The sequence below is a fragment of the Pinus tabuliformis genome, chromosome 3_2 (genome assembly GCF_031772625.1).
Source record: "Pinus tabuliformis cultivar Carrire ecotype Pingquan chromosome 3_2, CPIR1, whole genome shotgun sequence".
Lineage (NCBI taxonomy): Eukaryota > Viridiplantae > Streptophyta > Pinopsida > Pinales > Pinaceae > Pinus > Pinus tabuliformis.
The window spans coordinates 1,163,419,451-1,163,433,822 of NC_142302.1; the positions used below are offsets into that span (position 1 = coordinate 1,163,419,451).

Consider the following 14,372-nt stretch of genomic DNA (forward strand, 5'->3'; position numbering starts at 1 on the left):
CTAAATGGAAACAGGTTTAGAATGACTCCTCTGTTTTAATTCTTCTTGTTGTAGCGGAGATTCAAGCTACAAAAAATCAATTTTCTCTTGTGCATTTTGTAGACAGACCTGAATGTCTGTGAGAGAAACTTTGCTGACTTTTAATGTATCATGAGTAGTAGACAATATCAGAGTTTTGAGGAACTCTAATACTTCATTGATTCTGGCCATTTTCTCCAATGTTAAACTTACACTTTAAACCAACTATGAACCAATGTCACTACAAGGTATTCTCAAAATTTGTTCTCCCATAAAACTACAACAATCAAGTGATATTATTCCTTGAGGAATGAACCAAAAGAAAGATTTTAACTCTACAATTATTCTCCAAATCCACACACAACGATGGTTGGTTGCATTCATATACAAGGAAAGTATATTGTGCATTCCCAAACAACGAGACTCAAATGCTACAACAAATAAAATACTTGTTTCTCCATTATGAATACTCAAAAATATATATCAGCAAGGATGCAAGCTTTACACAGTCATCTATTCAAGAAATACAGTGCACAAATTGAAAAGGAACCTGACCTAGCCACTTGTATAACAAATTCAACTTCTAGAGAGTCTGCTATAGCCCTAGGATTGCCTGCTATGCCAAGGGAATGATAGTAAACTTCATAAAATTGTCCACTGTTAAGTCTGCACCAGAACTTGATAAATTTCGTCCCACTGATTTGAAGGTTTAATAATAGAAATCAGCAGCCCATTCATTTGAGAATTATCTTCATGAAGAATTGTCCCCGCATTAGAGTTGAACTCGCCCCCTTTTTTTTATATATATATAGGAGACAATCTGGGTGCAAGAGGAAGGAAGACCCTGCTATTCTTTTCACAGCCGCCAAAGTTCCAGCTCGAGGGGACTTTTCTGGAATCACAACTATGGCAACTTCTCTAGAATCACAACTTAAAGCTATTGCCTCCACCCATGTGCAAGTTGAGGATTTGAAAAAGAGGCCTTTCACGCGGCCATCAATTCTTTTCGATCCCACTGAAGCAACAAACGTTAGTTTGGAAAGCGTTTATGATATTTCTCTCAGAGGGTTTGATGAACTCTCCACGATTGAGAGATCCTTTGCTGCATTTAAGAAGAATTTGTTCAATTCAGAAGCCTACAGATAGACCGGGAGCTTCAGAATAGAGAATATAATGCAAAACTAGATAAATCTATTGCCACATTCTTGCATTTACTGTCTGGATATCTGCTTCTTGCACATTCTCACAAGATGCTGGAGTACTTGATTCGGCGATACAAGATATATGCATACAATGTAGATGATGTGATACTCTGTGCTCTTCCCTACCATGAAACAAGCTTATTTGTGCGAATTGTACAACTGCTAAACTCGGAAAAAAATCAGCGGCATTTTCTAGAGGGAGTGAAGAAGTCAGGTGCACCTCCACCAAAAGCAGTCCTGGTTAAACAATGCACCTGTGTAACAACAGTTTTGGAGACAATATGTGAATATAATATGCCAGTGATCAAAAGCCGAGCATGCCCCAAATCATCCTTCTGGCTTGGGGTGCGATAGCAGGAGTCAGGACAGATGCCCTTGCGTCCATTAAAATGGAGGTGAACATCATATCAACCATAGGCCATGGAGCGTATCAACCCGGATCAGCCATGAAATGAACACTAGTCCACTTAGGCGTGCATTTTCCCACTCAGTGTTCACCTTACAGAGGTCGTTCTCCTTCTTCCTGCTACTGGGATATGCAGTGATGGCGCTGTGTTTAATTGTTTACCACTATGGATAGAATAGGCAAAGTGGTATATCGTTCAACCAACCCAAAAAAGGACCAATGCACCAGGAGTTCAACGCATTCTTCAAGACTATTCAACACTGCTTCAATGCATTACTTAGAACAACAATCGACTTTCAAAGAAATAAGACACAATTTCTAGATTTTATAGGAGAAGTTTCATCACACAGAGATGAGTACGGGCCAACACACGCAGAACTCAAGGCGGTATGGCAATCGGTGGAGAGAGCTCAGACCAGGACGCATATACAAAAGGACAGAGAATCAATTAAACTGGAATTTATTGCACGAAAGCTAAAAATGGCTCTGGACAACAGCAGCATATCAATTTAATGGGCTGATGGTTCAATTCTCATACCGCAATGGCTTGTAACGCCTCGACCCAAATGGAGGTGGAGGACACGCGCTATGGAGATAGGACTTTTTTATGTGCTCTTGAATGTGAATGTGTTCATAACCAGAAGTTCAGTTTGAGGATAGATTGTTCACATTACAGATATGGGATCCCACCAGGTGTGCCAATGGTTATTCGGATCTGCTGAAGTAGGTATCAGAACGAATCTAATCTAGAATGGATCATATCCATCAATGACAACAAAAAGTGGCATTTTGATGAACCTTAAGAGATATTGTGGAAAGTAACACTGGCATTTTATATCATCACACATTGTAAGGATATGCGTTTAGAAAAAGCCATCATAATGCAATGTCAAATTAAAGAAACTTTTGAACTTCATAGTTACCAATACTACTGGCCAGGAAAGATTTCAGAGTCTTGGTGTTGCCTTATACCATGGTGCTGAATGCTGCGTTCTTGTTTACGATGTTAATGTCCTAAAATCATTTGATAACATAAATAATTGGCGCGATGAATTTCTAATTCAGGCAAGCCCTTCTAATCCGGAGAATTTTCATTTGTTGTGCTTGGAAATAAAATTGACGTGGATGGTGGGAACAACAACGTATTTTAAAACGCATAAGACAGAGGGTGAAAATTTTAAAATGCATATGATACTGTATGGAGCAGGCTTCAGACAACTGACACCAGTACATAGACTTTGACAGGCCGCAGGTAGGAATACATTGCCTACCAACACAACCGCTAATTTGGGACGTTGCAGGTCTAATGTGCTCAGCTTCAATGTTTCAGGTTGTCAGGCGTGTTAGGTAGTCAGGAAAGTTACAGGTAATGAAGACCAGGCCAGCGCTATTCAAGGCAGCTCAGACCAGCTGCGCAGGGAATAACAACATGTCATTTTTTTTAACCTAAGGGATAAACTGTGAGGAAGAAAACTACACAGGCCACACATCACGGCTTTGATACCATGTTAGACACACACATGGCAGCAATGGAAGATGAAAGATAAACATGAGAGTACATTTTTTATTAACAAATGATATAAATTTATAGTACATGGTTTGACCGTTGGGTTCCACATCCAAAGGTCTCTTGGACTTCGTTTGTCTATTCAGCTTCCAAACTAACCCATAGAGGATTAGGTGTCCAACATTTTAAATCCTTCTCCCTCTACTCACCTATTTCTGGTGGCGTGACTAGCTGCAGCCTCATTTTTAGCTCAGTAATCTTGACTTCATACTCAAACTTCATCTTCGTGAGCTTATTCTTTGAGTCCCTTATTGCGAGGGCAAGCTTCGTGGCCTTCTCTGCTAGTGATTCCTCTTCGTGGACCTTCACATCTAGAACTGTGCTACAAGTTTCTGCGATGACTTTTTCTAGATGTTGTTACTGCTGGCGTGATGTGTCCCTTTCCTTGATCAATTGATCAAGCTCCTTCTTTAGCGAAGCTCTCTCCTTTTCCACCTCAATGCTTAACAACAAAGTGCATTGTTCTCACTCCATTAGTTCATCTATAATACTTTGATGGAACTCGAGTAATACCTGAATCGACAGTGCGGAAATGTAAATCTTAACATTGTCCCAGGATTTTTCTCATTCTCTATCCTCTGATGGTTCAAACTGCAATGCTCCAGCTGGTACCTTCAAAATCCTTACTTCGAACATTGTTTCAATTCATTTCTTTGGCTGTTATAGTTGACCTATCTATGGTGGTTGTCTAGCTATCTGCGCCAGTACCTTTAACTCCGTAATGCCTTGCTGCACATATGTTAAGATCATTTTGTAGCAATTATCGACCTTGTTCCAAGTCTTTGTTGGTACTTCCTGGACCTTTTCTCCAGTCTCTTCGATGTCCCCCTTAGTGAGGGCAAGCTGTATTGTGCCCTCAGATTTGCTTGCGATCTGTTTCTTTCTTGCACCCGACATAGTTACTGTAGGTACCCTATTTTTGATGATGAATGGTGATTCCTCTGTTATATCTACATCGCTGAGAGGGTGTTGGATATCGTGTTCTATCTCTGGTTCTGTCTTTGGCTCTAGTTCCTTTGCTTCTTTTTCTTTATCTATCCCACTTAGACCCGCATGTTGTGCAGTGCCCCCCACTGCTTCAGTGTCGTCTATGATTGGGGTCATCCATTCAACTGACCATTGTTGTATTATTGTGAGCAAGTCATCTTCAGTGACCAAATATGGAAGAGGGTGTCATGTCTCCATTGGATCCTTCCGAGACTTGATGTATACTCTGTGAAAATCTGCCTTGAATGTTGTGATGTTGCAATGCTGCTCATACAAAATAGGTGATAACCTGGGATACTGGTTCACCACCATATGCAAATCCATGCTCAATAGCACAAAACAAATTATATTCTCCTGCACATGCAACAACTCCTTAATATGCCACAGTGAGGCATACCACGTGGCTTCACATACATCTGTTTCAACAGGAGGAAATTGTGAGTCCTCTAGCTCCTTCCATGTGATCAACACGATGATCAAGATCAACCATGCGTAATGAAATTTTTTCCCTTCCTCCTGTGCTTCTCAAAAATCCTCCAAAAACTCCTTGCATAAGTACCCAGCCCAGTTGAATTGAACCCCATAACTGAATTGTGCAGCCAAAGAAACCACAACTGTGGGGACTTCATTCACTATGCATTTCCTCATTATTTCCCCTGCTAACATGTGTGCGGCGAAGCACACCCCTTGATCACTGTTAGAGTTGATATCGTAACTGTGTGACTTCTTGATAATCCCGAACTTATCCTTCATGGTCTATGCCATTGCTTTGTCTTGATTCTTACTGAAAAATTCTTTGGCAGGGTCCTTTCCTTGGTGAGGCAGTCCTATAATCCTCTGTATTAACATTTCATCGATCAGGATCCTCATCCCCAACCAGAGGTTTCCGTCATGCACCAATGCTAGTAACTGTCGCACACAGGCTGTGTTGGATGTGCTTCTACCGAAGTGTGGCACATATAGCATGTTTAACAAGCGCGATCTCTGCAATCCTACAACCCACCGGTGTGGCTCCAACCTTGTAACTCTGCTTTCTGGATAATAGACCTAGTGTAGGTACTTGCTTGGCTTGAACTGCGAATATTTACTTCTGTCATTAAAGTCCCAATCCTCCATTTCTAATTGCAGGATTTTCCCCAACACTTCGCCTTCAAATGACACTTTCTCTGGTAGAAACGATGTGAAAGTGCCAAACTTCGCATCTTTCAGATCTTTGACCGACTTGGTGTGAAAATTCTATTGCTGCAGCAATTGATTTATTTTTCCTACTTATTCTTCAATAATTTATTTACAAAATCGCTTTAGTAAATATTAAAATAAACTCTACTGCATATATCACACCATAGAACAGAGACAAATACATGCACAAAAACCGAACACATCAACAAATTTATTTTTGGAAAAATGTCCCTGTAAAAACCCAATGCGGGAAAACTAGTGCAACAGAGGAGGATTTTATTAACCAACTATTATTGAGTACAACTAGGTGCCAAACTGGCTTACCCAACAGAGATAATTTCTCTAGCACCTCCTCGAAAATCAGCGTAAAAATTGATGGCCTCTATGTAACTCCCAGACCCTCCGCGTCTGCTCCTGCCTCTCTGTGTCAGCACTGGGCCTCTCTGCATCACCCACGTAGGCCCTCCAGTGACTATGCAGTCCTGCTGCCTTTGCGCCTACCTCTCTGATCTCTGCGCTGATCTTCTGGTACCGTTCCTTCTTCTTTGTTCCATACTCGCTACCTCTTGCTACAATCCATACCTCTAGTTTGAATTTCTCAGCAAACCCCGCTCTAGAAATCGAACTGACTGGTCTCCCTCATTATATCTCCAACTGACCCTCAAGCATTCTCTTATATTTTTACTGTTGATGAATCAACAACCAAGATTATGTCCCTAATCAACAACTAATATTAAAATAGACTTGATCTTCATCTCCTAGAAGCTTCTCATCCTTATATTTATTAATACCCATTAATTTTTTTATTTTCCTAAGTTTAGACTTAGGACCTCATTAAAAATATTATTATTTTAATAACTTTTCATCTGGATAGAATTTTCCAAAACGATTTCTGGGTCTTGGAGATCTCATGCTCTTTAGTCTCTCTGCCTATTTTCATGGCTAGAGAACATCCGATGCCTTCCCAAATCAACACTCCCTATTAGCAAGGAATGTGCTCTTGTAATACTCCACTTTGAGCATCACTCTAATTATATGGCACTGGTACCTGTGCAGATGCTAGGCCTCCCTGCCCAACATCCTCTGCACTGCTACATCCTGTACTGCTGCCCATGGCTCTATCACTGTCACTGCTACATTTGTACTGCAGCTCGCTCTGCATCCGTGCTGCTATTGGTCCTTCTTCCCAACACTGCATCTGCACTACAACTCCCTCTGCATCTGTGCTGCTGCTGGTCCTTCTTCCCAACACTGCATCTGCACTACAATGGATTCTTTATCATCCCCATATTCTTCTTGAAATAATCAAACTTGGTTCTTCCAGGGGTCTTGGTAAGGATGTCTACCACCTGTTCTCCTGTAGGAGTGTAGCTCAATTGTTCAGCTCCTCGTTGGACACAGTCTCTAACAAAGTGACACCGAATATGAATGTGCTTTGACCGATTGTGAAATACTTGATTCTCAGAGAGGTTGATGCAACTCTAATTATCACACATGATCCTGGTCACCTCCATCTTTCTTCTGAATAGGTTCACAAGCAGTTTTCTAAGCCATATGGCTTCGCATGAAGCTGTGCTTGTAGTTATATTCTGCTTTAGCTGAGCTCAGAGCTATGGATTTATGTTTCCTACTGCACAATGAGGTCATTCCCGATCCAATGGTTAAATAGTACCCAAAGGTACTTTTCTGATCCACTGAACTTCCAGCCCAATTTGCATCGGTAAATCCACTCAATATGATATCCTTACTCCTAGTGTACAAGAGTCCATAATCGACTGTTCTCTGTATATATTTGAGAACATGTTTGGCTGCTTCCCAGTATGCCCTCTTTGGTTCCACCATGAATTGACTGAGGGTGTTGACAGCATAACAAATTTCTGGCCTGGTATTGACTAGATACATCAGGGACCCTATGAGCTGCTTGTATAAGGTGGGATCAACATCCTTGTCTTCTGATGCATCAATTTTCTTCCAGTTGGTGATCATTGAAGTAGCCATGGGTCTACAATCCTGCATCCTGAATCTCTTCAGAATTTTTGTAGCATATCTCCCTTGTCCAAGGAAGATCTCCCCATTTTTCTTCCAAACCTCCAACCCCAGGAAATAGTGCATCTGTCCCAAATCCTTCATGTCAAATTCTATGGCTAGATTCTTCTTGTAGTCCCCAATGAGCTTGGATGATCCTGTCAGGAAGAGATCATCCACATATAATACTAGGATTAGAGGCTCATTCTCTACAACCAGATAATGGAGATTTGGATCTGCGTCACTCTTGACAAACCCCATCTTCTGCAAGTAGCCATCAATTCGACCATACCATGCTCTAGGTGCCTATTTCAGCCCATACAAGGCTTTCTTCAATTTGCATACATGAGGCTTCTTCTTATGTGTCTCAAAGCCTTTTGGTTGTTCAATGTATACCTCCTCTTCTATCACCATGTTTAGGAATGTTGTTTTGACATCCATATGATGAATATCCCATCCCATCTGTGTTGCAAGAGATATCACGGTTCTAAAAGATGTATACCTGGATACTAGGGCGAAGGTATCTTTGTAGTCAATTCCTTCCTTCTGAGCATACCCCTTAGCCATAAACATTTTTTATTTTTCCACACTGCCATCTGCAGTGTATTTAATCTTGTAGATCCATCTCGAACCTACCATTGATCTGTCTTGAGGTATCGACACTACCTCCCAGACATCGTTCACCATTATAGAGTTGTATTCCTCTACCATCACATCCAACCAAACTTGATGTTGAGCAGCCTCCTTCAAACTGGCAGGCTCCTCATCTTGAGCTACTAATGCTTGATATCTATCTAACTATTTTCACTCCCTTTTATTGTTTCTTGGTGCACCAATGAAATCCTCTGCATCTCGCAGAATCTATCAAAGTTCCCTGCTCGTTCTTCCTCTGGTAGTAGGTGCTTCTGTTAGCTCCTCCTCCTCCTGTGATTCTTCCTGATTCGGGGAAGAATTCTTGACTTCCGTTGGTTGAAGTGGTTTGGTCAACGACTCATCTTTTGACTGTTCCTTGGAAGGCATTTCTCGATATTTTCTGAAGGTCCTATCCTCCATGAACTTCACATTTCGTCAAACTACTACCTTCCTGCTCCCTGAAAGATAGATTTTGTATGCCTTAGCGTTCTCGCTATATCCCACTAGATATCCTTTCTCTATAGTTTGATCTAGCTTCTTCCTCTTTTCCTTGGGTATGTGGCAATATGCTAAGCTCCCAAATATCCTAAAATGGCTGACTTCAGGTGTCTTCCCTATGAATACTTTCTCTGGAGTAATCTTGCCCAATGCTCGAAGAGGATTTCTATTTTGAACATAGACTGTCGTGTTACATGCTTCTGCCCACAGGAAATTTGGCATATCTTGATCATACATCATGGTCTTGGCTGCTTCCACGATAATTTGGTTCTTCCTTTCTGCTACTCCATTCTACTCCGGCTTGTATGGAGTTGTCCACTCTCTTCTGATGCCCTCCCTAGCGCAAAATTCTATGAAGTCCTCGTCGACATATTCTCCACCATTATCTGAGCGCAAAACTTTTATTTTCTTTCTAGTCAGATTCTCCACCAGAGCCTTGAACTCTTTGAATCGACAGAAAACATCATCATTAGTTTTCAAAAAATAAATCCAAGTTTTCCTGGAGTGGTAATCGATGAAGGTGACGAAGTATTTGGCACCACTAAGATATTTAGTGAACATTGGTCTGCAAATGTCTGAGTGTATCAATCCTAGTACACTCTTGGCCTTGTTTTTACTTCTAGGATATGTTTCTTTGGCATACTTGCCCAGAGCACATCCTCTGCATACATCATCTCTTTCTGTACTAAGATCTGGAACTCCTATTATAGTTTTCTTGAGGATTCTCAGAGCCCCATGGTGCAAATTTCCCATTCATCTATGCCATAGTTCATTCAAATCCTTGTCCCCATGACTACCTATCAGTGCCATTGGTGATTCTAGCTGTAACCTATACAACCTGTTACTCTTGATTCCGATATGCACTTTCTTTTTCCAGCTTGGGTGTTTGATGTACACTTTCTCCTTGATGAAGAAAATGTCATAGCCCTTGCTTTGAAGTTGTGATACAGATAGTAAGTTCATCCCCAGTCCTGGCACATGCAACACATTGGTGGCTCGGAACCACTCTCCCGTTTCTGTTTGAAACACTATGGTCCCCTTTCCTACTGGAGTACACTTTGCCTTATTCCCCATGGTGATCTGAAAATTCATCCTTTCCTCTTGATACTCAGAGAAACATTCCCGGATTCCTGTCATATGCTAGGAGTCTCCACTGTCTATATATCATACCTCAGATGATGCCAAGCTTGTCACACAAGCAACTTCTTCTTCCAATCTGGAATCCAACATAGAGAAATAAAGATTTCTATCCCCTGTGCAATTTTCTAAAAATCTGCATGAGTCTCCTGATGTTGATGCTTCTGCATCATGTTCTCGACCCATAATTGATTTTCCCTTCATGTATCTGATTCTTTCCTTTGATACCATGTGAAAATTATATTATTGTAGCAACTGATTTATTTTTCCTACTTATTCTTCAATAAGTTATTTATGAAATCGCTTCAGTAAATATTAAAATAAACTCTACTACAAATATCACACCATAGAACAGAGACAAGTACATGCACAAAACCAAACACATCAACATAGTTATTTTTTGACAAATGTCCCTGGAAAAACCCAATGCGGGAAAACAGGTGCAATAGAGGAGGATTTTATTAATCAACTATTCTTGAGTACAACTAGGTGCCAAACTGGCTTACCCAATAGAGATAAATTCTCCAACACCTCCCCTAGACTCAGCGTCAGACTTGTCGGCCTCTGCACAACTCCCAGACCCTCCACATCATCTCCTACCTCTCTGCGTCAGCACTAGGCCTCTCTGCATCACCCACGTAGGCCCTCTAGTGACTGTGCAGTCCTGCTGCCTCTGCATCTACCTCTCTCATCTCTGCGATGATCTTTTGGAATTTTTCCTACCGCTCTGTTCCATACTCACTACCTCTTGCTGCAATCCAGACCTCTAGTTCAAATTTCTCAGCAAACCCCACTCCAAAAGTTGAACTGACTGGTCTCCCTTAGTATATCTCCAACTGACCCTCAATCCTTCTCTTATACTTTTGTTGTTGATGGATCAATGACTGAGATTAAGTCCCTAACCAATGGCTAAGATTAAAATAGACTTGATCTTCGTCTCTTAGAAGTTTCTCATCCTTATCTTTATTAGTACCCATTAATATTTTTATTTTCCTAAGTTTAGACTTAGGACCTCATTAAAAATATTAATTTTTTTAATAACTTTCCATTTGGATGGAATTTTCCAAAACTATTTCTCAGTCTTGGAGATCTCATGCTCTTTAGTCCCTCCACCAATTTTTATTGCTAGAGCACATCTGATGCTACCCCAAATCAACACTTGTTATCCGGTTTCCTCGATGGAAAATATGGTGGCAACACAGAGGAAATTTTGGGGCCCTTTGTCTCCATCTGAGGCATCTCGACTTCCTCCTCACTGTCATTGATTTCCTCTAGTTCTTCCTATTGTACTGTCTTCTTCGCCTTCTCCTTAGGTTTCTTATCTTTCTCGGGCTTCGTCTGCTGCTCTTTTGTTGTCTTCTTCCTTTGGGATGTTCTTAGCTCTACTCCAGAGGCTTCAGCAGGCCTCTGTTCAAGTCTTTTCTTAGGTTTTTCTTCTGTAACTACTTGTTTCCACAGTGACCTTGTGTGCCTTGGGGGCAGGAGTGCATTCGGTGCTTCAGATTGACCAATTCGGGCTTCCATGACTCCTGCTAACCCTTTCTTTGCAAATGCTATAGAAATTTCCTCAAAGCTTCTCTCAGACATACAATGACTCACTTCTCTCACACTTAGTTGCAATTTCACAAACGAAATTCTCTAGACAACAAAGTGTAAAATGTGGCATGGGACATGGCCTTTATAGCAAATTTGAATTTCGAACCTCATGATTAGCTTAGGTCTTGTTCATTGAATGCAGGTATGGCGCTAGATTCAGTCAGTTGTCCTTCGTAAATGCATTTCTCTTGCGCCTTTTAATGGAAACTTTATTTTAACAGTAGCTTTTTCCTTCCCAGAGTCATATTTTTCTTGTTATCTTCGACAATCGCGCAGTAATCTACCTTCCATCACGGTTCTTTTGAACTTAGACATACTTCTGAATGTCACGCAGTTCTTTCTGACTTAAGGGGCTTGGACCCAGGTTCAAAGTGTATTGCGCACCAACAAAACCCTCAACCACTAGCCCTTTTGGCAACGACCTACAAGTAGATCGTAGTCTCACCCTAAGTGGTTATGGGAGGTTGCAGAACTAGGTTTCTAGAACCATAGGGATACTGCGTTGTGGCACCCATGTGTTTTCTTATGTTTTATACTTATCTACAACTTTGCATACATAAAAAACTTCACGCTGATGCTTTACGTCGCAGATTTGCACTTATTAAATAAACATATCAGAGAATAATATAACACATATTCTTTCGCATAAATAAGTAAATCAAGCATAACAGTACATATGAACACAAATTATGAATATAGATACAAAAGACTTCGCCAAAACTTCTTCCTCTTCATTAAGATAGATATTTTAGTACATACAACTCCTCGACTTGCGTACACAACTACAGGTGGTCTGTGCACTCAGCTGCAGACTCTTCCCAGGCCTCTGCGCACTTAGTTGTGAAGCCTTTCCTTAAGAACAAAAGACTCAATCACTTGTTCTCTCTATAGATGATATAATGGTTCTATGTATGATCTTTGACATACCCCTGAATATCGTGCAATAGACTTCTTCAGTGAAGTCCCCTTCTATAGAGTGGTTTATAGTCCAGTGCCCACTTTCAACTGTAAGTAGCACTAAGGCTCTTCTCCTTTCGTTTTTCAGTGTGAATATCCAGGGACAAATTTGTCCCATATACCTTCAATCTACTACCATTTACTCATCCTGGAATGAGCTGACCGTTTAACTTCGCAAGCTAAACTGCACCACCATCAGAGCCATGTTTGATGATATATTGTCCTAGCCAATGTGTCTTAAATTTTCTTGGGAACTTCACGAATTTTCTATCATATAAGAGTACAATATCTCCTTCCCGGAATATCTTTTGCTTGATGTGCTTTTCATGCCAGGATTTCTCCCTTGCTTTCTGTACTTGTTGATGAAAACCTGATATAAACTTGTCTTCTTCCAATGCAAGCAATTGCGCCATCCTCTCCTCCATAACGTCAGAGTCTGCCATATTTGTGATAGCTGCATTTCTCAAACTTGGCACAATGTACTCCATATGCATGGCTTCTTCTTGTCCATATACCAACCTAAAAGGTGTATGTCCTATCATTTTATTGCATGTTGTCCTATATGCCCACAACACCACTGGAATTCTTAGATCCCAGTCATTCATGTTCACATTACACACCTTTGTGAGTGCATTCTCTATAATTTTGTTGAAAGCTTCGATTGTCCCATTTGCTTGAGGGTGATATGGGGTACTTTTCTGATGGTGTACTTGAAACTCTTCAGTCAGTGCCTCAATAGTCTGATTCAAGAAATGTGAGCCTTGGTCACTCATTAATATCTTCGGACACCCAAATTAGGACAGAATGTATTAAAAAATGAACTTCACGGCAATATGTGTGTTGCATTCCTTCACCAATTGTGCCTTGACCCACCCCGTCAAATAATCAATTGTAATAATTATGTATCTTGTGTTGGCCTTCTTTCCTGGTGGGTTAATAGGTCCAACAAAGTCAATAGCCCACTTGTCAAATGCTTGCAACGTCACCTGTGGATTTAATGGCATTTCGTCTCTTCTAGATGGCCTTCCTGTTCTTTGACATATATCACATGCACGACAAAATTCTTTTGCATCCTTATGTATTGTGGGCCACCATAACCTAGCTCTCAAGATTTTCTGTGTAGTGGCCTTTCCCACATAATGTCCTCTTGCAACTCCTCCATGAGCTTCTGCTAGAATAACCTGTCTTTCAGGTTTAGGGATGTATCTGTGTAGTATTTCATCCGGTCCCATTTTGTACAAGTGCCCTGCAATCAATGTGAAATTAGTTTCTTTTATCACCAACTCCTTCTGTTGTGTATTGTACTCCGTGGGTGCCATTCCTGTGGCCAAAAACTGAATAATATCCACGAAGTGATCATCCACGACCTTGATTGCAAATAACTACGCATCAGGTAGGTTATCTTCGATACTGGTGGGTTCTTCTCCTGTCTCCACTCTCGATATATGATCGGAACAGACATTCAATCTTCCCAGCTTGACTACAACCTCAAAATCATACTCTTGGAACAACAATAACCATTGACATATTTTTCCTCCAGGCTTATTCACCAAATATTTTAGCGTGGAGTGATCAGTGAACATCTTGAAATGTGCTCCCAACAAGTAGTGCCTGAACTTTTGTAACACATAAACCATAGCTAACCCTTCTCTTTCTATTGTAGTATAGTTCTTTTCCGCCTTGGACAATTTTCTACTTGCAAAATCTATGGGGTGATCAATTTCACCTGCTCCTGCTTGTACTGACACTATACCCAATGCTATGCAAGATGCATTGAAATGTACATGAAATTCCTTATTCCAGTCTGGAAATACTAAGGTCGGCGCAATTACCATCTTCTCCTTTAGTATATCTAGACTCTTTTGACATTCTTCGTCCCATTTAAAAGTGACATCTTTCTTCAATAATTTCTCCATTGGCGCAGCTATTTGCGCATACCCCTTTATAAACTTTCTATAATAGCAGTGTGTCCAAGTGTCATGCGCAGTTGTCTCACTGTTTTCGATGCTGGAAAATTTACTATGATTGCTAGCTTTTCGGGATCCACCAACAAACCCTGTTTGCACACAATATGCCCTAAGAGTATGCCACAAAATATACACTTATTCAAGTTAAGTGAAATATGATGTTTCCTACATGTATCTAGCATAGGCCTTAAGTCCCCAAT

At 40.8% G+C, this 14,372-nt stretch overlaps 2 protein-coding genes across 2 annotated transcripts; one reads left to right on the forward strand and one right to left on the reverse strand.

Annotated features, from left to right (window-relative positions):
• The first annotated feature begins 924 nt into the window (after positions 1–924).
• Positions 925–1,574, forward strand: LOC149184849 (uncharacterized protein At3g06530-like). The gene is made up of 2 exons (XM_089415460.1): positions 925–1,047; positions 1,161–1,574. The coding sequence occupies exons 1-2, from the start codon at positions 925–927 to the stop codon at positions 1,572–1,574; spliced, it is 537 nt and encodes a 178-aa protein (XP_089271586.1).
• Positions 1,575–12,384: 10,810 nt separating this feature from the next.
• Positions 12,385–12,810, reverse strand: LOC149184850 (uncharacterized). Its single transcript, XM_089415461.1, has one exon. The coding sequence runs from the start codon at positions 12,808–12,810 to the stop codon at positions 12,385–12,387; it is 426 nt and encodes a 141-aa protein (XP_089271587.1).
• Positions 12,811–14,372: the final 1,562 nt, after the last annotated feature.